At 35.0% G+C, this 24,491-nt stretch overlaps 1 protein-coding gene across 2 annotated transcripts; it reads left to right on the top strand.

Annotated features, from left to right (window-relative positions):
- Positions 1–1,048: 1,048 nt before the first annotated feature.
- Positions 1,049–23,117, top strand: PDLIM3 (PDZ and LIM domain 3). Of its 2 annotated transcripts, XM_021541453.3 has the most exons (8): positions 1,049–1,445; positions 6,669–6,820; positions 8,403–8,487; positions 14,095–14,162; positions 17,169–17,432; positions 19,967–20,094; positions 21,241–21,352; positions 22,257–23,117. In XM_021541453.3, the coding sequence occupies exons 1-8, from the start codon at positions 1,353–1,355 to the stop codon at positions 22,444–22,446; spliced, it is 1,092 nt and encodes a 363-aa protein (XP_021397128.2). In that variant the 5' UTR covers positions 1,049–1,352; the 3' UTR covers positions 22,447–23,117. The 2 variants fall into 2 exon arrangements, with proteins under 2 accessions (XP_021397128.2, XP_021397205.2); XM_021541530.3 differs by lacking the exons at positions 14,095–14,162; positions 17,169–17,432 and adding an exon at positions 13,448–13,635.
- Positions 23,118–24,491: the final 1,374 nt, after the last annotated feature.

Here is a 24,491-nt window from a genome sequence, read left to right on the forward strand (position 1 = left end):
ACACACTACAGCTTTCACTAGCTGACGAGAAGTGAAAACAAAAGGGTACCAAATACACAAGGTGTTTCACTCAAAACAGATAATCATGAAAGAGGAGAAAAGGTAAGAGACTGAAGTACTACTTGATGTTAAGTTCTGACCTTGAACACACACAGTGTACTCTGCCAGGATGAACTATATAGAGGTAATATTTTGAAGGCATATACGGAACCAATCTCAAAACATTAGGACATACCAGAGTATATACACCACTCAGAAAGAATGAGAGGATCTTTTCTTCAACTTCAAAATACACAAAATTATTTGAGCTACCAAGACTGGTGCACCACTGACCCAAACACCTGCCTTATTTCTTTAAATGAGCCTATCTTCCTTCACATTCCTAATTATGAAAGCTGTGTCCCCACCAGCTGACTGACACCCTGCAAGCTCTTTGTGATACATATATCCTTTCTGATGGTTTACTTTCAAAGAGTCACTACTACGTGTTTCATACTATGTGATCAGGATGTGAAGTATACTTTAATAACAGAGAATATCTGAAATATTCTTGACAAGAACACAGTTACAAAAACCTCTGTTGCACACTATCTACTAGCAAGCCACATGTAAAGGACAACTACCTCTAAAAAGCTAAGATTTGTACAAAGGAAAAAAGACATCATCACCTAATACCGCATTTCTCTTCTATAGTATGAGAAATATGTATGACATCAGTCCAGATTTTTCAAGGCATTAGGACTGGTGCATGCCATGGTCTCAAGTGACTATCTAAAAAATGCAGCTGAAGGGCTGGAAGGACTTTTTAATGCAATACACTCTTACATTACAAATAAGACAAGATGTGAAACAAAACCTTGAGAGGGAAATCTCCTTATTAGTATTTCTGTTTACATGAACCAGAGTCATGTACAAAGTCAAAGCACTGCATTGCATAACTGAATCAAACACCAGCAATACAAACAGCGTGATATCAAGTGAGCAACGAGGTTGCTTTAAGAAACCAGGACGCTGCATCCTGAAGCTTACTGATTGTTGGGCTGAGGGGGACGCTAAAGCAGCAGATAAAGTTGATGCATTTGTTGTAAACTTTCCAGCATTCAAGCTTTATTTGTCCGAGTTTGATACTCCCCTTTGTGGGTGGAGAAGCTGAGGGACTGGCTGACGTCACCCAAAGAGTAGGGATAAGAGCAGTGCCCAGAGCTTTGGAATGAGTAAAACTTCTTAGGAGATATAAAAGGTCGGCTGCCCTGTCTGGCAGGTGGTTTGCTGACAGCAGCCTTCCTCCTATAGCTCAACTTCTCACACAGACCCAAGGAGACAAGAACAGTAAAAAGGAAACTCTGTCCACAATGCCACAAAATGTTGTTCTCCAAGGACCGTCACCCTGGGGATTCAGGCTCTCAGGAGGAATAGATTTTAACCAACCCTTAATCATAACCAGGGTATGTACTCTTTCCATTTCCTTTCTGTTTGTTCCATTAAATAGTTGTTGTAGATTTCCATCTTTTATTTTTCTGGAGTTCAGAGATGCAGACAAAGCTGTGAGTAGATAAAATAGTAGCTGCTTGCTCTGAGGAAAGCCAGCTGAATACTAGGAGTTATTATAATGTGTTGTGTGACATGTTTCTGTATTGGTCTAAAAGACTTTAACTGCACTTTTACTTAGGTCTCAAAATTAAATTCAAGTGCCTTGGCAGCAGAAAAACCCTGGCATGATTTCCCAGGCTTTCAAAATTACATTTAAGCCCACTAAAAGCAAGACCTCACTTTTATGCTTTCGACAACTAGCCTCTCTGATCATTGGGGGAGGAAACTGCTTGGCAGCAGCTCCTCATGCCTGGGAGTTTGTGCTTTGCAGATTACTCTGACTCCTATTTAATTAAACCAAGTTCTGTTTATTGCCAGCAAAGGCAAGAATAACTGTTTTTACATATCTGAAAGTCTTCACTTTCATGAATGTTAAGTGTGAGTTATTAGAAAGCTACCCAGCCCTGCATACAAAAGAGGGTGGTTTATTTGGTGGGTTTTTGCCATATTTAGAAACTAAAAGTTTACCTTGCCCTCCCTCCCCTAATAAAAGGCAAGAATTTGAGCCTTCATTCTTTTTCATGGATTTTGAGGTATTAGCTGCAGTATAAGAAACCAGTGACTCGATCAATGTAGCATACAATACACTGTCAGCTGCCCTGCACCTACAGATGTGGATCTGCTCAAAAGACAGGATATATATTTTGAGAATTTCTATCTTTTAAAAATTCTGCTCAATGCACATCAGGCTAGAATTCATTCTCCTTATATTTCTGCTGCTTTTCAGGACCTTAGACACACCAAATACATGTTCCATGAGCCTCCAAATTGCTATAGGGTTTTTTGGTTTGTTTTTTGTTTCTTTTAAAGCCCTACACTATTACTCACTATATACACTATACCTGGTATTGAGTAAATGTCAAAAGCCTTGAAGGATGGACACCACTAGTGATGTCTTGCAGTAAATATGCTTCTAACCAAGAATCAATAGAAAGTTTAAGGACCATCTTTTCACATATTAACTACTAAAAATTAACTTCATGATTCATTCCAGATTTATAAAAGCATTAAAAATATGTATTTTAAATAGAAGTAAATTAAAATGCTATTATTTGACTGAATGAAGTTGCATAACAACTATTCACAGAATATAGCAAAGCCTTTGGAGAAAGAGAAGACAGAAACACTGAATTTTAAAAAAAAATCTCTGGATGTTTTGGGGCCTTCATTGCCTTTTATGGGCCTCTAAAAGAAAAATAGTTTCCATTATCTCTAATGAAAAATATTTTAGCGGTGTCTGGTTTGTATTTTCTTTGTGTTTAGATTAAGTGCAATGAAGTTTAAAACTGCAATAACAAAGGATGTTACTATAAATATAACTTTCTAAAGAATAAATTACTTCGCAGTTGACTCATACCTACCAAATGCCTCACAAGACATAATCCATTGGTTTCTGGCATATTACAGAAATCACATTTCAAGTAGTACAATAACATATATATATATATATATATATATATATATATATATATATATATATATTATATATATATAGGAAAAGAAGGTTACATTTGCTTAGCTCACACTTAAGAATATTAACAGTAAATTTGTTTAAAGATAGTATTTTTGTTGCCACTGCATATATTTAGAAGAGTCCCTCAATAAGTATTCATGCAATACTCCTTAACAAATAGAGAATATTTCAAAAGATTCACCACTCTTGCCTCTTGGAGTCTAGATGTTCTTTTTGTAAAAGTTATCATAAGCAGCCTGTTCACACTAGGTTTAACTGTCCGGAGAAGAAAAGCATACAATACATAGAAATTATTTTAAAATATATTCTGAATAAAATAATTGGACAGGTGTTAAGATTGGCTGGCTATGTCCTTGTTCAACAAGAGACAGCTTTTATCAGGACTTGTCAAGAGAGACAGACATAGGAGATCATTATCCACCTGTCTAAAGAACAGATGTCACTTCAAAAGCTCATGTAAAAAATTGTTCTGTTGTTTTGACTGTTTCAAGCAAATGCAAAAACTACAGACCATGATCACTGGGAGAGAGGAAGAACAGGAGGGGAGTAAAAGTCAATATATTCAAATTCTATTATGGTCATAAACAATAAATTAACTACAAAGACTGAAAATATTAAAATCCTTGAACTTTGCATAGATGCAAATAAATTGCATTAATTAAACTGATTACAGGAACAATTGTAACTTTGTACAATTTGGAGAGAATGGTAAAACATTATCAAATCTATATTTAAGTTCTATTTTATTTTTATAGACCATTACCAACCACAATGCAAGTATTCATAGTAACTCAATTTTATGTTTAGCCACTCTGCAGACATTCATAGCTCTCTTCAGAAAATACAAAACCTGAAATATTTATGATGGTGTAAGGTGATAAACTTTACAAGTCCATTATCAGATGCAGAGATGTTTTCTTCAGAGTTTCATTGGAGACATTTGACCCTCACATGGTTAAACAGTTAGTCTGTGACATCTGAATGATCAACACGTATTTTTGTATTTATCCAAATCCAAGACACCCAGGATACAGGAGTAACAGGCATACCATGCAGACATGGCCTGAAGAGCAAGACAAAAATCTTCCCAAAGCAACACTAAAATCTACCTCATGAAGCCAGGGTGAGCAAGCAACAAACACTACAGTCACACCACAATTCTAAGTGTTCAAAATACACAGTTAATGTGTCACTAATAAGAAACAGCACCACTTACATTATTGACAACATCATAGCCATGTTATCTTGCACTGCACAACATGATCCCTGCCTATAAAATGCTGTCTGCAGGGCAGGAGGCTGCTCTGCACCCTAGCAGACCTGGGCACGTAGAGCTCAGCACCCCCATCAAGGTGTTAAGGCCCAAGAGACACCTCAGGAGCTTGGCAATGATCAATTCAGCCAAGGAATAGGAAATACAGACTCCTGTGCCTTTGCTCCCACCAAATGACAGTAGCCCCATTCAAACATCTAAGTGCTTCACTGCAGCTGCTGACAACTTACAAAAGCAGGGATTTAGCAGCAGGGCATGTTCTGCTAGCAGCACAGCTGCAGGGGAATGCACTGTGCTAGGCAGATACACTACTTTATAAGGCAGGATCACCATCTCAGGGCTTTGCTGCAGTATGTCACAGGTACAGCAGACGATTTGTTGTGACTTGTAAAACACATAAGCTGCAGAGTAACCTCCATAAGAGTTATACAAGCGAAGTTACTCTTGAGAGGGAACCAAGAATGGTTGGTTTGCCCAGTTAGGTATTAAAGCATCAATAGTCACATCGGAACACAAAGAATTCTGCTGCAGTTTGTCATTGCAGACATATTCACATGTTAAGCCAAATCAGGAGCAATTCCATGTTGAAGGCAGAAGAGTGATCATACCTCTAACCCCTGTCATATTATAGTGGTGTAACAGGTCTCAGTGCTGATCACTTATACTTGCAGCTGTGGAAGTTTGAGAAGTAGACAATTTTAAAGATTTCAGACTCAGAATTTATAAACAACTTCCTCAATTCATATTCGAACACATTATTCAGGCGCCTGGATACTTTGTTAAGTACACAATTCACTAGTCCATTCTTTTGAAGACTGAGAGTGCAAAAGTCTGCAGCTGGCCACAAGCACCCCTTTGGAAAGTTTGCCTGACTTGATAATAACACATGCATTGTAGTTTGCTACAGTGATATCAAAAAAAGGTTACATGCAGGAATGCAGAAAAAGAGCTCGCAAAAGAACCTCTTTGATCATTCAGACTCACCTAATGGAGATGGAAAGAGGAGAGAACTACTCCCCTTCACTGATTTTTGCCATTATTTCAATACTAATACAGTGCAGCTCATAGTAAAAAAATTTCTATTTGGCTTTTATGTTGATAGTAGTGTTCCCTTCAGAGACAAGTCTGCCAGCTTCACCAAAGCTGGAGTTCAGAACATGCTGGAAGTATGCTGGGCAGCTTACTCTCTTGCTTTGCTGGAAAACTGTGAAATACCAGAGCTGAATGATGCCCCCACAGTATGTTTTGCAGTCAAGACAACATGTGCTTTCACTATATCAGAAAATAGTAAGAAAAATTCTCTCCAATAACTTTTTCATTTAATATATGCCATAGGTAAAAGAACTGCATTTGGAAATAAAACTATAGTGACATCTTTTTGCCTTCACACTGGGATTTATTTACTTACAAATAGGCAGCTAATGTTACTTTGCATGACCAAACTTGTCCCTTCTGCTGTTCAAGAGCTGAATTTCAGAAGTGTATGTGCTACATGCATCAATTTCATGTTGCAGTCCAGGTAATCAAGAGATGCCCAAAATGGCAATACACATGTAAGGGACAGAAATCCCACTCAGTCACCTAATATCTCTTTGTGTATGTGGTATGTGTGTTGTGGTAGCAGAAGAAGTCACCTCTTGCAAATAGAGGCCTGTAATTCTAGAACAAGCTTCAGTAACATCTAAGGTCGTGGCCTCTCTACCATAGTTATTTTAAAGCAAAATTATGTTGTATTTCAATTAGTTTCACAATTGTACAGAAGTTTGTCAACTAGACAGAAAAAGAAAAAAGCAAGCATAGAAAGATAAGCTTAGGGCTATTTCTGTAAATGCCACAGATGGTGGTACATATACATAAAGTATGATTTGCTCCACACAGACCACCATGAAGGATCAGGGCCACTGTTACTTAAATGCCATGGGATTTAAACCTAATTACTCTAAGGAGTTTAGCAGCATAATTTCTTAACAGTTCTTTTCTACTGCTGGTGTTGTTAAGGGGAAAACATAACTTTTTTTCAAGCAAATTATATATATAATGACAGTAGAGAAAGAATATTTAAAGATGAGTTACAGAATTAACATTAAGTAATGGTGAGTAATTACAGAAATCAGAGTGGAAACTAATGCAGAAAGGTGAAGATAATTTCTTTCCAATTTGGAGTTATGATGAATAAAACATTCATGTGGTTTCCTGACAATAGAACTACTGAGCCTTTGGCAAAATACCTCCCTCATCCAACAGGAAATAGGAGAACATGATGAAGTTTATTTTCTCTATCAGTTTTTAGGCATGCATGGTGATTAAGCAGTTACATTTTGGTCTTTTCAGATTACACCTGGAAGCAAGGCTTCAGCCGCCAACCTGTGCCCTGGTGATGTTATTATAGCTATTGATGGTCTAGGCACAGAGAACATGACACATAATGATGCCCAGGAGAGAATTAAAGCAGCTACACATCAGCTTTGTTTGAAAATAGAGAGGTACGTGTACACATCTGCCTATTTCTGAAAGAAGATACTACTCAATCAACAGTACAATTATTATATGGTCTAACTATTCAAAATAGTTTGAGGAAGTTCTCAAGATCCTTAAAATTACAAGCAACCAGACCTACCTCTTAAACTCCAGATCAAGCAAGACTCCCCAAAACTCATCTTTGTAGGCAAAAAAAGAACAGCTTCCCTCAGGTTATTCCCAGTGTAATTCTGCTGACTGTACAAGTCCTCTGTTCACTGTCAGTAAGCAAGCAGCTCTTCATGTTTTGGGGAAGTAATAAAATCATCTAGTGTCAGTTGTTCAGTGACCTCTCTGCTATAACACTCCCTCAGCCACAGGAGCTTATCACTGCCTCCTTCTCCCAGCCACTCATAAAGCTGAAACTGCATCATCCCAGTTAGAGAAAACAACATCATGTCACACTTTCATAAGGGGTGACAAAGGAGTGAGTTGAAAGCCAATCAATCTCTTTGGTCACAACATATTAGCCTAATAAAGGATTCTCAAAGCAATGTTCAAAATAAAACTGAGAAACACTGTCTTACCTGAACTGCAGTAATCCAGAAACTTTTGTTTGTTTGTACTTTTCTCTCTACCAGAGCCAGGAAGAGAAACAATCTGCAGCTTCACATCTCCAGCTGAGTTTGTTCAGCCTGTAATCAGAATCACTTGGCACACTCTTTCAGCTGTCTCCAAAACTAAGACAGGGCTGATTAAGCTGAGGCTCTCAAGGAGGCACAGCTCTTTATTGTAGCTGACTACAATATTTCTTTTGAAATACAAAAGTGTTTCTTATTTTTTAAGGAGTTTTGTTGGATTGCTAGAGCACACATCGTAGTTTAAAATTCTTCCTGTTAATTCAATATTCTGCTACAGTTTGATATGCCATTTAACAACTATCTTGGGATGTCAGTTTCAAGATGTGATAAATATATATAGAACAAGCAGCACCAGATTAATATTTAACGTTACTACTATGCTACTTTAAAATTAGCAGCCACATTTCACTTTGTCAATAAAAACAGAACTGTAACTGATATTTTCATGTTTGTTACTCCTGCCTACGTCACTGAAAGAATCATCTCTGCAACTTCAATTTCCCCTTGTAAATACTTTGCATACTTAGATTGCACTTCAGCATTAAAAAGCAGGCTTGACATGAGAGTTATGGTCTTTAAAAAAAAATTAATTGCTGTTTAGGATTATTACTAATATATTCAGTTATTCATATAAAATATTCTGAGGATCCAACATTAATTCTTGTAACCATTAAAAAAAAAAAAAAAAAGTTTGGTCAGCTCAGGTCAGAAAGACATTAATCTCCCTTTCCTTTTGCATTTGGTAACTATTAACAACCTATTTCCCATTGTTAATAGCATACTTTTTTTTTTTTTAAGCAAATACATTATATACATCGGTTACCTATCAGTGATATATTTTTATGTCAAAATACTAAAAAAGCATAGAAAAAGCCTGCAGATTTACCAGGTGCATTATATTTTATGGGGACATACACAACTCCATAAGAATTCAAATTATTTAAATTCTGCCTTTCTTTCTTTCTAGGGCAGGAACTAAATTATGGTCCCCACAAGTTTCAGAAGATGGCAGAGCACATCCCTTTAAGATAAATTTGGAAGCTGAACCCCAGGTATGAACTCTGAAAAGTTACCTAAACATTTTCATTTGCCTTTTTAAACTCAAAAAAATCTCTCTTGTGGTCATTAAAATTCTTTAACTAGAACTTCATCCATAATTGGCCAGTTTAAACTCATATGAACCACCATGACATCCAAGAACATCATTTTATCTGACTCAATGTTTTTGATTTTTCAGCTGTAACCAAAACAAAACATTAAAAAGCTACAACAAATTCACATTTTCCTTTAAGAGTCTACATATCTCCATAGTTTTATTATAGAAATAAAAGAAGCCCTCTTATTCTGATACAGTTCAAGTTGCTTTAACTCTTTTAGAGATTCTTCATCATATGAAGAAGTTCTTCATTCAGCAATAAATATCAAGTACCTAAGTGATGAACTCATCAGATCACAAAATTCATTTGGATGTAGTCAGTTAAATTGAGAGATCTTTAAATGATGATCTCTTTACCTCCATACATTTTTATACTATGCCACAGAACTGAAGTTTACATATTCACAAAAGACTCATGTACAGGTCAATAAGCAAATCACTCACCGCTGCTGACTAGGAATGTCTTGATCACTGTATATGACTAAAGCAAATCCAACCAATCAACAGCCATCTCTCTTTTCAAACTCAAAAAAAGAAAAAGCTACTATGAGTCAAAGCCTTCATATTGCTAATAGCAAATTAGCTAGATACTGCTTACAATTCATCCTTTACTTCTTTGTCATTCCTCTTTAACCTACATAAACATTTGCTGTTATCTCAAGAGCAGGGAGGGAAGGAGGGAAAGATATTCTGCTGATCCTGGAAGGCCTGGTTCAAAGCAACTATTTATTCAAAGTATTTATTCTGTGATATCCTAGGGAAAAAAAAAAGTAAGTCTAGATTCCATTTCAATGATCCCTGTGCAATAAATACTTCCACCAATTCTGCTTTCGCAGAGATGCTCCCAAACATAAATACAGCACTTCAGTGTTACATTTCTCTCTCTTTTTTCTGATCTAAAACTTGCATTAAGTAATACAGCAAACTCCATCAGAAATAATATAGCCTCTTCAGCAGCAGAAATACTATAGTGAAGAAACAAAACTATTTTAAATGCATATTCTTGTAGAAGAGCTAGGATACACATTAGCTGTGGAACAAATTAGTTAAAAAGGCTATAGAGAAAACCATGCAGGTATGTATGACACAAGAGCAATCCCCCTGCATGAAAGCTGCATTCCTAAAAAGGACAGTTCCTTAAAAATAGATCACAAGATTTAACTAAGTGATATTTGGCAGACTATTGAAATGCAGCCTCCATTGGACAATCTGAAAAATTTTCTCCTAGATTAAACAGCCAGCATTTTCATTTATTATATCTCTTTTTCATTCCTAGGAAGTTCAGAAGTACTGAGTATATTTCATAAATAGCAGTCATCCAAAAAGTAGCAATCCTTGCAAGCAAATAACCATTCCTGTAATGTTTTACATTTTATATTAAATTCTTCCATCTGAGCATCTATCACTTCCCATGAAAAAAAAAAATATATATAGCCTGTTTTTCTACAATTGCTGGAATTTAAAATTAAATTTTGCAGCATATTTAGTCACAACACGAGACACAGCAGCATGTATACCAGTACAGAAAACAGTAAAATTTCTGGAATCTCAGATGACAAATTTTTGCACAACTACAACCTGTGCTGTCCAAGTCTTCTAAAACAAAAATTTCACTGTCATCAAATAGACATTTTAAAATTCACTAAGAATGTTATGAGAAGACAGTTATTTAAGATACATTATGAGCCAACTAAATAACAATAACAAATGACAACTTACACAGTCTTCTTAATAAGTACCTAATTCAAGTGTGTAAGCTAATAAAAGATACTTACAAATGAATGGAAACTCTATTTTGAACTGTTCAGCTATGTGGCCAAATATTTGGCCAAACAATGCTTACTTTAGCTTCAATGAATGCAAATTATTCTATGGGTGCATGGAGATGGCTGTGTAAAACAATTACATACTGTGCCTACATACAGCTATGGAACAAGGAACCTTCACACTGTAGCAACCTTGTGAATCAGCCTGAGAATCTCCCAAAAACCATCTGGAGACTGATGCAGGCAATTGTCAGAGCACTGAGAAATTTCTCACTATTTTTAAATCTGGGAAGAGGAAACTGAGGCAACAGTTCTAATCCACAGCAATAAGTGGCTGACAGAGAGTCACTCTTGAAAGCTACACATTCCCACATAAAAAAACAGCCACCCTGATTTTGATAGCCTGGAACAACCTAGTGTGATGGATATGTAATAGGAAATATAGGAAATAGCAGACCACTTGAAGAATTACTAATACAATCACATTGTATTCTGAATAAAAGCAATTTAGAACATAAGGTTCTCAACAAATTTAAGTGGAAAAAGAAAACAAAACCATCTAAATGGCAAATTGTATCACCAATTATTTTTAAAATGCTTTCAACTATATTGTCAATGTAAAAGAATATAATGACTCATAAATGTTTTCTGTTATGATCCCTTTAACCTCATTGAAAATAATTTTGTATTCATTGCCACAATTTCTTGAATTGTTTTTATTTGAACTTTTCTTTCTTACTTCTATCTTTGCCTTTGAACACTTTGTTCAGTCAGACTAGACTTTTGGCCATCAAGGAGATTATACATTCCTGGGAGATATATTATGCATGTAAATAAGTATAAAAATCTAAAAAAAACATAACCCATTGTTCTAAGAAGTAAGTTTATAGTCTATTACATTATAATCAACTTTTGAAACAATATAATTGTGCTGGGCTAGTTTTGAGGACCTACCTCTCTTTATTCAAAGATAGATGAGCATTCAAAGATAAAGTTCTTAGTTACATGATATCTCCAAATTGTACACATTTGTGTTCTATAACAGCAATTACCCCAAGAAATGCCATCATATAGGCTATGATGGATGCATTTCTACAGGCTTTTGGTGCTACATTATTTCTATTCCTGATACCTGTATCAATGCAAAAATGTAGCTAGCCCCGAAAAAAAAAAATTAGTCAGTTGGGAAAAATAATTAATAAATTAAGTACTGTAACTTTCCAATATTCCTATTTTGAAATTTCAACAATTTCCAGTTCTCATTTAGCTTTTTGAACTAAAGGAGGACTTCTCACACATTCAACGATATCAAACAAACACAAGAGCTGGACTATTTTTGCTGCTGTATGTTCTGTCACTGACATTTTATATTAATAGATGAGTTATAAAGAAAGCAGATTTTAAGTCTCACTAACTGCAAGTTGTTTCACAACTGTTACATTGTAAACATGCTGTTATGGTGCCACATCATCTGCTCATTTCTCTATAAGAAATGAAATATGGGGATGAAATTACAATGTTCACAGTTGGTTTTGTTTGTTTTGTATCATACATGGATTTGAATAAATTTTAAATACTTCAAAATTAATATCTTTCATTAAGCAGACATGATCCTAAACTATTAGATTATTTCCATTTACTAATACATTTTGTTAACTGCAACTCCTTTCTATCAGACAGAAAGAAGGAATTGCAAGTAAAACCTTTGTGCTCATTTATCTGATTACTGCTTTCAATAGCTTCTTAAAGTGCAATGCCGCTAAACATTTTCATTTAATAAAACTGCTTTCTACTGTTTGCATTTTCTGGTTGCATATTCTATATATCCATGACTTTTCTTTAGTGTGATCCTAAATATATTTTGGAAACTGTTGTATAACAATTGTACTCAAACCAAAACTGGAGAACTGGAAAATATTTCTATGAAAATTGAAGTATTAACCTGTGCTATCTTAACATTGAAAGTTCAAGTTTGTAAAGAAAACACCAATTCAGATTGTAGAAACCTATTTGTTAGAAACAAAAGCTTTTTATTACATATGGATGGAAGTTCAAATGGTCTCATAGCGCTATTTCCAAGGAGTGCCACATGCCATCAGGACAAGGTCATGGACTGCAGCAGTTAATGTTCTTTCTTCACCCACTAGGGAAAAAGGAAAAAACCCTTGGCAGATGACAACATTTTCTTTTTTTCAAAAAAAAAAGAAATTTTTTCACTATTTCTGAGGCTTAGGAGTGGATCTGAGCTGGAAGGGACCCAAAGGACACTGTAATAAATACACAAAATACAAATAAGTGAATTTTCATGCAGTCAAATGTCTTTATCATTCCTGGCCAACCACTACAGAAGGACACATTAAGATATCTGATAAAACATTAGAGATCTTATTTTCAGACCTTATCCTTTTGAATTCCACAAATTGAAGAAATTATCCTGGCAAACGACAAAAAAAGTATGGCAGAATATGGGCACATAGGCAGAACGATTTCTAATTTACCTATTTCTGGGTTTTACTTATTTATGACAAATTTACATTAAATTGTAGAGCAGTGCAATTTTTGATACACAGATATGCTTTAGAAATTAAATACATTCAAAATAATATCCTTAATCTGATGTATGTTCAATATTTTTTCTCAGTTAAAAGAAGCATTAAAAATTATGTGTTTTCTAGGTAAGACAATAAAATCATATTTTTGGAAGTCCTTCTATCACTATGTGATGAAAATGAAAAAGCTAGAGATTAACACTAAAGCAAAGAAATTAAGATAAGCATACATGAAATGTTTTAAAAGAATGATGTAAACCATGTCAAATCTGTTGACCAACATGAAAGGTTACTGTAATATTCATCCCTCCCATTGCTTCTAAGCCTTCTGCTTTCCTGGAGGTGACAAATTAATATGTATGGCTCAAGCAATACATACAAAAATCATGGAAAAATATAATATGCTTGCACCAGTTTAAAAATAACAGAGTTGCAAAAGTAAAAACGCAGTCATTAACAATACTGGTGTTGTCAGATTTACTCATTGCTAGCTTTGGTGTGCATTGTAGCTCTGTGTGTTTTGTCTGCCTATCATGTACAGGAATTCAAGCCTATTGGTACAGCTCACAACAGAAGGGCCCAGCCTTTTGTTGCAGCAGCAAATATTGATGACAAAAGACAGGTAGTGAGCTCCTCCTATAATTCTCCAATTGGGCTCTATTCATCTGGCAATATTCAAGATGCGCTTCATGGACAACTGAGGGGTCTCATTCCTAACTCATCGCAAAAGTGAGTATTGGCATTTACTTATGATACATCGTCATTTGTGGTATATCATTATCTGTTCTGTTTTCAATTTTAAAGTCCAGCTCTTGCTGTTTTTTTCTGAGAATCAGGAGATTATTCATTATCCAAAAAAAAAGGATGATCAAGGAAATATTTTTTTCCAACACCAAGAAGTATCCATTCAGCTTTCTAAGTAGCAATGCTGCAGGTAGCTAAAATTTACCCTCCGCTTTGGGTTGCAACACTACCCTCCAACCTTCTCTCCTGTAAGTGCACTTTACTCTGAATGTTTCTGAACACTACAGTGATTGCATTTTGAGCACCAGGAATGAACAAACTAAACATGGTTACTTTATGGCTAAAATTTGTAAACATGTTAGCTACGCTTAAACTAGAAAGCATTATGACTGAATGAGCATTTGTAGGCCAAAGAAAGGTATTTTATCTCTTTTTTCTTTACAGGATATCAACTACTTTGAACACAAGCATAATATTCGGCCCAAACCCTTCATAATCTCAGGCCGAAGCAGGTTATAAACTTCGAGTGCTGTGCTGGATTTGTTGCATGGTGTTATTTTTTTAATGGACAGATACTCACCGTTGACATTAATTAAGCATTCTGATGCATTTGAAATTTACTTGTAGTAGTAGACAGCATAATGCTGAAATTAAAAGCAAACAAACAAGAAGACTTTCAGAGCTCAGGCTTGACATTCAAATTTCTCTTTCCAAAAGAAAGTAGATCTACACTCCCATCTCAGTTACACTGATCAGAGTCTGAAGTAACTGCAGCCATGATTCAGTTTACAGTGCAGCGCCAGATATTGTACACTTACAGATCTTTGGCACTGTGAACTTCTTCTGACCAAATGTACTGTAATTTGTTAACATGCTAAATAAAAGCTACATGGTACATATATATTACTTATTACATATAAATAAAAGATAGCCTACATATAAATAAAGATAGCTAAAGATAGAGAGTTATAAGCTAGGCCATTCAGAGATTTCAAACTTGCATTTCAGCAGACCTCTTTCCAGAAGGTAATCTAATGCTGAGCTAAAAGTAGGAAAATTGATGACACAGATTTGTAAAGTTCCAATGCAGAAAATCTTATATATTTATATCCACCATTTTTGTGTAATAAACCTCCATCTTAACTGGTGATGAAATACCTCACTACTGTTTTCATTATTACAGAGGGGAAAAAAACAATGAAAACTCTGTGGCTAAAAAATAAAGGAAACTCTAAAGGGCCTGAGGGATTAAATATATTGTGATGTGATCCTTTATCCTTTCTATCAGTAGCAGTTTGTGGGATCAGTAGGTAGCACGTAAAGCTGGCTTTGGGACCGCTAGGTACCATTCTACAAGTGCCTAGATTTATGAAAAGTCAAATGAGTATCAAAAGCCTAATCTCACAATTCAGAAATGAAAATGATGTAGTATTTTCCATTAAAATGTTGAAGGAAATGGCCTCTTACCAAAATATAAGATGAAGAAAATAAACTGCAAAAACTACTCCAGCAGCAATGCAACAAGTTTAAGAACTTTGGCTGGGCAAGGTCTGTCCAGAATTCTAGCCCTGGGGAGGGTCTGCAAACTGCAGAATCTCTGACACAGGGCTTTACATCTACAAAACCTTGGTTTGTCACAGTTTTTCTACTACTTTTTCATCAGCTGGACACAATCCACTGCTAAACACAGCAAAAAACAAACGACCACCTCAGCTCTAAATATCCCTTTAGAACAGAACAGCAGAGGCTAAATAGGACTTTGACTAAAAGAAGACATGACTGTGGACTGTGAGTTTGAGCTAATGGATTGGACATTGGACAGAATTTTGGACTTTACTCTGGTGAAACTAACTGGAAATTTTCTTTAATATATAACTATATGTTGTCTATTTTTTACCTATAATTTATTCTTTTTTAATATTAATTTGGCTTCACGTAGCAAGAGTGAGAGTTGTGTTTTTCTAGTCTTTTCTTGCTACATTCCATTTACTAACACTGTTAGCACTGACAAAACTTATTCTACTGCACGATCTGATGGTGCTATTGTTTCTTCTAAAAGAAAATACTGCAAATATGTATGTTGCCCTGTGTGAATTTTTTGGCTGGCTCATGTTTGGTGATGATGTACAACTATATTTGCATTAAGGCTTGCGTACCATTTCAGGAATGCTTTTTTTTGATGTGCCTTTGATGAAAAAATATATATTTCCCTTTAAAACTTTGAGAAAGTAGTCCTACACAAATTCTGCTTTGAATCAAAGGGAGAATTCTGAGTTTTCTACTCCACCCAGGAGTAGCTACTGGGCAGAGTTCTGTACTATCAAACTGGGAAACAGAGCATTGTCGCATTGTCCAGGTTTACACAGAACCCTGATATCAGGGTTGATTATATCATTTATTATGCCACAGAATATAACATAAACCAATGACTGCAGAAAGATTTGGTTATGTGCTGTTACACAGCAACAGCAAAGAAATACTCCATACCAAAGAAATCCTCTGAGGTACTATGCAGGCAAGATTGAAGTGTTCAAAACAGTGATACCGAAAAAGACTTCAGGTCTAATATTCACATTCTTTTCCTAATCTTTTTCCAGGTATGTTGAATTGGAGTACAGTTACTTCAGTCATGTCAAGCAACACTACTATTTTTAAAAAGTGTGCCTCTTATTTTTTATATATAAATTATATGCAAAGTCTACTTCAAAAGCCGTAAGTTTAATTCTCTAAATTAACCCATTGTTCTTGTGAAGGACCACTTTACATTCTATTGGAAACACTGTAATTTAGAAAAGCAAAAGTAAGCCTGGATGTTTGAGTAACTTTTCTTCTTTGTATTGATCAACAAATACTTTTTTTTAAAAAGTTGTTAAACTAGTTCTAAAAGATTCATATATATCTTACTCTAGAATTGAAGTAAATCTAGGAAATGTCACATTCATTATTTTACACTACTTCATAGTAGTTTTTCAACAGTGTAGTGAGATGATTGTGAGGTACAGAACTGGAATGATGTGTCTAGGATTCTTCCAGTGATGCAGGTGTTTATTCTGTCTCTGGCATGAACAACTTACACTCTGGCATGAACAACTTACATAAACTTTGCCTGCTACTTCTTTTATAGATTGTAAGAATTACTCACTTAAAACAAAGAACTTTAGGGAGGTTTAATTATTCCTCAATAAAACCTAGCATTAAAAATGTAAAATAATGTTATATACTGAATTATTTACTCTATCAAAGGATTTTTACTATCTTTACTATCTATTAAAAAAAAAAAAAGCATGCTAGAATTTTAAGGACTGCTTTATAGCTGGCCTTGATACTTTTATAGGAACTATCATCAATGACTACACATACTTTTGCTTTTCTCCACTTTTTGTACTTTTGCTTTTTGGAGCTTGTTCCGTTTATGCTTTTCAGCGCTGTTAACATCACGGTACCCCTGTCCTTTTGTCTTTGCTCTCTGTAATGCCATGCACACTGCTCCCTTTCCTGCACTCTGGCCATGAACACAGTGGATGCAGCACTCCTTCGGGGCTGGACTGCGGCAGTGGGCGCAGCACCCCCTCTTCAATTAGCACGGTCAGCTCCATCTGCCCCACCGAGCTGAAAGCAGTGTCCAAGATGGCCCCTAATGTTCCCCTGGAGATGGAGCTCCCCGGTGTCAAGATTGTACACGCTCAGTTTAACACGCCTATGCAGCTGTACTCAGATGACAATATCATGGAAACACTGCAAGGCCAAGTTTCTACAGCTTTGGGGGAAACACCTGTCATAAGGTAATTAGAGGGGCATCTATAATATTTATGAATACACAAATTTAAAGTACGCCAAAAAATAGTATCACACTGTTTCTATGAAAAATAGGGAAAAGGTTAGAGAGAAACCAAGTAATTTAAAACCATTCAGTATTTTCACTAAAATACTAGTCATTTCTGGGTTTTAACCAGAAGTATTAAAGGAGTCCTTCAGAATGTACAAATAAATATTTCATAAGTAATAATCTTAGAACTGCAGCTAATAAATAAAAAACTATGATACTACCTGGACTATTACCTGACTGACCACTCCAAGACTCCAATTCCCTCCAAAATTTAAAACTTTTAAATAAACTGTTATATTTATCTAATTATTATTTCATAATATCCTCTTATTAATAATTCATAAAATAATAAATAAAATTTATATCCACCGTTGAAATTCAGGTTACGAAGATTAGGAAATATTATAGATTATTGTCATGTTCCAGATACTTAACCCCCATTCTAGACAACTCATTCAATACAACTAGATCTTGTGCAAAAAGAGACAGAATTTACTGTAGGCCTACAAATCCATGTCTGACTTATGAATTCATTCAGTGCACAACTAAAGTCAGGTAGGAACTTTACATATATAGATAACAATTATGATTATACAATAAAAACTTTTAAAGCACTATTAATTATTTAGGAGACAATCCACCATTTAAGTTGCTTTATCTTTACCTCTGCACAATAGTAACCTATTTTCCTGATTTATAACAGTACTTAAGTTAATTCATAATATGTATGGTGTAAACTAAAGCTAATTACTAATATTTTAAATAAGCAATAATCACTGGCACCAATGAGCCTTCTTCAGCACCTTGCAGAATTTGGCTGTTGCTAACAAAAAAATCTATATTTCTATAAAAGTATTTCGGTTCATCCTATCTAATGAAAACTGTAGTCCATGAAGTCTTTTCAGAGTGAAGTTACTCTATTGCTTAAATATTTATGCTCAATCAGAACAATTAATGAACACTAAAAAAATATATTTGCTGCTTCATTATTGTGAAAAAATGGATTAAGTTCAAAGCAATCAGATTTCACACTGCCTGTGACATCGCCTACTCTCTCTATGCAGGTTTGAAATGTTTCTTGCTGTGGGATAGTTTTCACTATGTATGCATTAAGAAATGTAAGATGACACATTTGTGTCTGGGTTTTTTGTCTTCTTTATGTAATTGCATTATCACTTGCTTTATATATATTTTAGTAAAGAAGAGAGAATTCAGGGATTTAATTAAACATTGCCAAGAATTGTAAAAACTACACTACTTCTATTCATTAAAAGCTTCTGACAAGAGAAACCGGTAGATTTTTCACCAGCTTAAAGATGTCTCAAAGAAATCTACTGATTGATGAAGATCAAAAAATTCATATAAGCAACAGCTTATATGAATCACTGTCCAACTGCTGCCACTCTTACTGGGCCATTTATCAGCTTGGATGCTACCATGGGAAACCAAACCATTTAAAGCAAAACCTGTCTAATTCTTTGTGGACAGTAGGAAGCCAGTTGAAATAGGAAATTTAAACTGGACATTTGTGCGTGTAGCTGTAAGATAACAGACTTCATCAAAGTATATTTGGCTGATTCTGATTACCCCCAGCAAGTGTATGAAATTTAGAAATGCTACATATTCAGTCTACCTCCTGTCCGTGCATATAGTCCTCTACTCTTCCTCTTGACTACTTAGGATGCCATTTATCATGAACAATTTAAAATATTCAGCAAAGTTTAAAATGCCATTAAATATTCTCAGTAAAATCTTTGTCTCACAGGTCATTTGAGATCCAACCATCAACTGCTGTTTGGACAATAAATTACTTTATATTTTTTTATCATAACATTGCCATTGCAAAAGAAAGTCTTGTCTTATTTTTATTAAATTAAGAAATAGAACTTCCATTTTTTAGTACTCACCTTACAGTGTTTCCTATTTTGCAATACTTATTTCACTCCTTTTTGTAATCTCTGTATGTTTAATAAATAACAATTCTCTTAGCCAACTAATCGCTATATTACCTAACTTAGAAGTCATGCTCTCCCAAAATATTTGACTGGTTAGGTTTTGGCTGACCTTATGTAAAGGCATGAGCTGTGATTTTAACAACATTCTTGAGGGCAGCTGCTGTAAAAAGGGAACTTCTGGATACCATAGCAGAGAGCACTTGGTAATATGGCAGATGATTACTGGAATGAAACTTCTGTGAGTTTAAATGGCTTTTCTCAAATGCCAGTATAGCCAAAAGAGTAATTATGGAAATATGTAAATTAGTTTCTAGATTTATTTTTGTAACAGTTGCACTGATTTAAGTTTTTTCATTACTTTTTAGATCAAAAAGAGGCTATATAAAGCAATGCTACCTAGAAGAAAGTTTCTTAATAGTCGTAGGAACACATCTTTATGTTTGTTTCCTGAATCATACTCTATGCCTGGTAAAGATATTGCTTTAGAGTTATGTTTGATAAACTGTTTTTATCTGCTCTTCTTTCTCTAACACAGCGACCCATCTCCCAACTCAGTGTCTCAGTCTGACGTGTACAAGATGCTGCACGCCAACCAGGAGGAGCCCAGTCAGCCGCGCCAGTCTGGCTCCTTTAAGGTGCTCCAGAATTTAGTCTCCGAGGAAGGTGGTTAATAACAATATATTCTACCTGTTCATATCATTTTAAATGTTTGGGGGGGGGGGGGTGTGGGGGGGAATTCATGAAGAAAATAAGAAAGATCAGAGATACAAGAATTTCTGAAAGCCCAAATCATTCCAGATCTCATAGTTACCACACCAGCCTCCTGCCATTTCCCCTCCTTACTTTAATAGCAAGCAGTCTCCTCTGTGAATACAATGCAGGTGCTGATTACATTTTCCAGAATCTCCTCTCAGATTTTAAGATCTTTAATATCCAAAGTTGACTTTAACTGAACAATAAAGTTTTATCTGTGAGAATTTTTGGGACAAGCTGCTTATACTCATGACACCAAGAAAGAAAACACCCTCTTCCACATCTAGGAAAAGAGGAATTTAAACCAACTCCTGAAATCCCCTTAAAACCCATTTCCTCTTCATTCTAAATAAAAACTGAAGAAGACAATATAATTTGTAATCATATTTCCGTCAAATGAAATTTTGAAAAGAAAATTATTTAAGGCTGTAAGCTTGTTATATTTACAGTAAGCATAAAGAGCAAAATACAACCAAAATTAATCTAAAATGTAATATTTTAACTTTTAATGTTTAAATATCAATATTTATTAGAGGAGGAACAAGTCATCTAATTGTCTACATATATATCATTGTGAGATTTTACTTAGCATTTTCTTGCATTTTTTGCTATTATTTTGTATTCATATCATGTTACTAATCTTTCCAAATTGTTGTACGGTTAGTTATATAAATAAGAAGCTTTCTGACAATAGGCCTTGATTACATCATGTTTCTGTGTTGAAGTCCAATCCTCCTCCCTCTCTGCTATATCCAGGACCTATTCTCAGAGAATTAGGTGATGTCCATGAGGCAGAGAGCACTGCATATGCAATCTTTTTTGTACTTGCTTTTGGCTACAGCTCACACATATTTTTCCTGATTCCAAAGAGGTGGAATCTGGCCTTCTAAACTTTTCTAGTGACACTGCATTGTTTATTCATGTAAGTGAAAGCCTGTAAATACATCCAGAAGTGTATGTACAATACAGAAAGTACAGAAAAGTGCAGAAAAGTACTTAACTGCATCAGATACTTTAATATTAGCCCATACATAACAGGATTGTTTTGTTTTTCAGATGGGCGCCCTGTGGGAACAAGAAGTGTGAAAGCACCTGTAACAAAGATACCTACTGCCATGCCTGGTGTCCAGAAAGTGCCACTGTGTGACAAATGTGGGAGTGGGATTCTGTAAGTTGTTTCTTTTTAGTTTTAGAAATCCCCAGCTCAAGCACACATCATCCTCAAACATCACTGCAAAGTACAGAAGTGCGTTCCCATAATGCTGCCTAGAGCACAGAGATATAAAAATATATTGTTCTAAATGTCAAATTAGAACGTGTACCTGCAACAATTTCAATACAGATTATATAAGTTTTGACAAAGTACCACTGAGGTTTTAATTGAGATTTCTCAGGACCTTTTGCAAGTCAACTATTAAAAAATACATAATAAAACCAGCAGTTACCCATGCTGTGCTGTGTCAGGCTGTGAATTCTCAAAAAATTCTTGTTAATGCAAAGCATCGTTCTCCCAACCCAGTGGGAGTATCCAGAAAGCCTGTAGACCTGTTTTAAAACTATCAGATTTCTACCTGATTGACATCGCTAATTTCAGCAAAGAGCACAAACGATGAACTGAGAAAACACAGACATGAAGAAAATCAAAGTGGTTTTGAAAGTCATTTTTGTCACCCTTTTGATAGGTTAGGCTGTGGTTTCTGTCTTGTAACCAAACCAATACGTTTCTTCAAACTCTTCATTTTCCAGTGCTCATGAACTATGTGATCAACTCTACAGCATTTTATGTCACCTCATTTTATATCAAACTCAGCATTCAACCTTAAATGATATAATAGTTTCTAAAACCACAAGATGAACAACTGTAAAGCCTTAAAATAAATACCTAGAACATACCTTGTATCATAGAATCATAGAACCGTTTGAGTCGGGAGGGACATTAAAGATCATCCAGTTCCAGCCCCCCTGCCATGGGCAGAGACACCGTCTAATAGACTGGGTTGCTGCACTTTTCTTTTCTCGTTTTAAATTCATACTAATTGATCGGGCTTTTTCTTTTCATTGTTTCCATACAGAGGGACAGTGGTGAAGGCACGTGATAAATACCGGCATCCAGAATGCTTCGTGTGCTCTGACTGCGATCTCAACCTGAAACAAAAAGGTTATTTCTTCGTGGAGGGCCAGCTGTACTGTGAAGCTCACGCCCGCGCCCGCATGCGGCCACCGGAGGGATACGAAACAGTTACGGTTTACCCAAAATGCTAGTCCTAGGTTAGCACACAAATGTATGCATGCACACAAAAAGCCTTTACCAGCATAGAACTGCAGTACAAGTGCCAGGATTTATGCCTAAATCCAAGGTAGCAGCTTTCAAACCTTTCCCTGGGGGATTCTGAGAGAGGCAAAGTCCTTGTTAGCCAGAAATAATATATTATACCAGCAAAAATCTGCTAAAATATTGGTTTTGAATCTGTCATTATAACTCAAGGAAGTGTATGTAAACTGAAAATGCTCTCCTAGAACACAAAAAGTGAAACAGCTGAAGTATTATATGAATGCTACAGAATCATGTACACACACATATATATATATATCTTATATACATAAGAGCTGTAAGCAAGACATTATTTTGAACATTAATCAAGTACTTGCGCAAACACCAACACCATCAAAGTCTTACATGCTGGGCGGCTATAAATGTAGAAACATGACAGATTAGAAAAGCAGCTATTTTACGTTTAGTACAAAACAAGCTGTTGTTCATGTCTGTTATTCAACTATCATAAATGTATGCCCCAAACATGTTTTGCTTACTTTGCTCTGAATTTGGGGTTATATTGCCTTAATTTTCTGATGCATCAACTGTGATAAAAAATATATGTCAAGTCACATAATAAAATGGTTAGTATAATAAAGACTGGTTATTATGAAGCAAAGCTAAATTTCTATGTTGTCTTAATGATTTTGAAATAATATCAACTTTTACATCACTTTGCAGGAAATTTTTCTAAGACATGCACACACATAAATTGTTTTTTTGGAAAAAGAACCTCACATTCTAATAAGAATTAATTGTGAATTGAGAATGAAAACAAATTTTCAAACTTTTCTGCAGAAAATGATACTGGATTTTTGTATCTCCATTTTTCAATTTCCATAATAGGAACAACAGGAAAATACCATCACAATATCTTTATTGCTGGTAAATTAAAGCTTGGACAACTTTAAAAATAAATGTTATTTAAAATATGCAAAGCCAAGGTCTTTTGTTAAAAAGCTTGGTGAAGTCCTAAGGAATAAAAAAACAAAAGCTGAAAGAATATGGATTTTTAATTAATTTCTAAAACTTGTCAAGGACTACATTGTTTTATGGTAGGTGCCAGCCATATAAACACATGTAAAGGGAAAACTATACTTGGCACATTTAGAAAATATCAAACCAAGTAATAAATTCTTTATTGGGGTATTTTGAACTTGTTCTAAAGTAGAAAAATCTATAAAATTTTACATAAAGTCCACAAGACTAGCAAAAAATTAACAACCTAGACAAAAACAATCTTATGTACTTTTCCATTCTATGATGTAACAAGCCTATAATACAAGTAAAATATGGAATCAAAATTAATTATATATACTTTAATTTATTTTTAAAAATGCACAAGTCCCAAATATTTAAATACAATGTCCACATTCAAAAACTTTTCAAAATGTCTTAAAGTATTTTTTCAGAATTCAAAAGTTTTAAAAATGTGTGTGTCACTGCATTTATTACTTACATTTCCATATCAAAAGCAGAGATTTAAAAAAAAAGTGTTGCACCCTTTTCAAGGTTAGTTCCTGAATTATTCTCGGGCACAAAACATAATTCTGCTCCTCAGGTATCATAGAGGAAATGTGTAGTATTAATATTTTTCCATTGATAAAGCGCATAAATCTGAAAATCCTTTTGAAAACAAGAGTGCGCATAATGTCTATTTTTACAAACTTAAAATGTCGTTGGTGTTTTCAAATGTTTGTTTCATTTTTATGTCTTTGTGGAGTAACTAAAAGTAAAAATAAATCTGCTACATATGATACATATTCTGTGTTTCTTTTCATCTGATATGGAAGATGAGGAAGTGTGAGTGTCCAGTGACCTGACCACAGTTTGGATTTCAGTCTGAGAGCAGTGTGCTTTGGATGATCAGATCCCTGGCAAGTATGAAAGACAATTTTTATATTAAGTATTTGAGTACACATCCAGGGGTTTCTAAAAAAGATTGATATCATGTGTTATCCAAACTAAAGACTCAAACTCCTCTCTTTAACAC

Source organism: Lonchura striata, chromosome 4, assembly GCF_046129695.1.
Source record: "Lonchura striata isolate bLonStr1 chromosome 4, bLonStr1.mat, whole genome shotgun sequence".
Taxonomy (NCBI): Eukaryota; Metazoa; Chordata; class Aves; order Passeriformes; family Estrildidae; genus Lonchura; species Lonchura striata.

Coding starts and splice junctions, on each gene's coding strand:
- PDLIM3 (XM_021541453.3), top strand. CDS start 1,353: ATGCCACAAAATGTTGTTCTCCAAGGACCGTCACCCTGGGGATTCAGG. Junction 1,446..6,668: donor AACCCTTAATCATAACCAGG/GTATGTACTCTT, acceptor TGGTCTTTTCAG/ATTACACCTGGAAGCAAGGC. Junction 21,353..22,256: donor AAATGTGGGAGTGGGATTCT/GTAAGTTGTTTC, acceptor GTTTCCATACAG/AGGGACAGTGGTGAAGGCAC.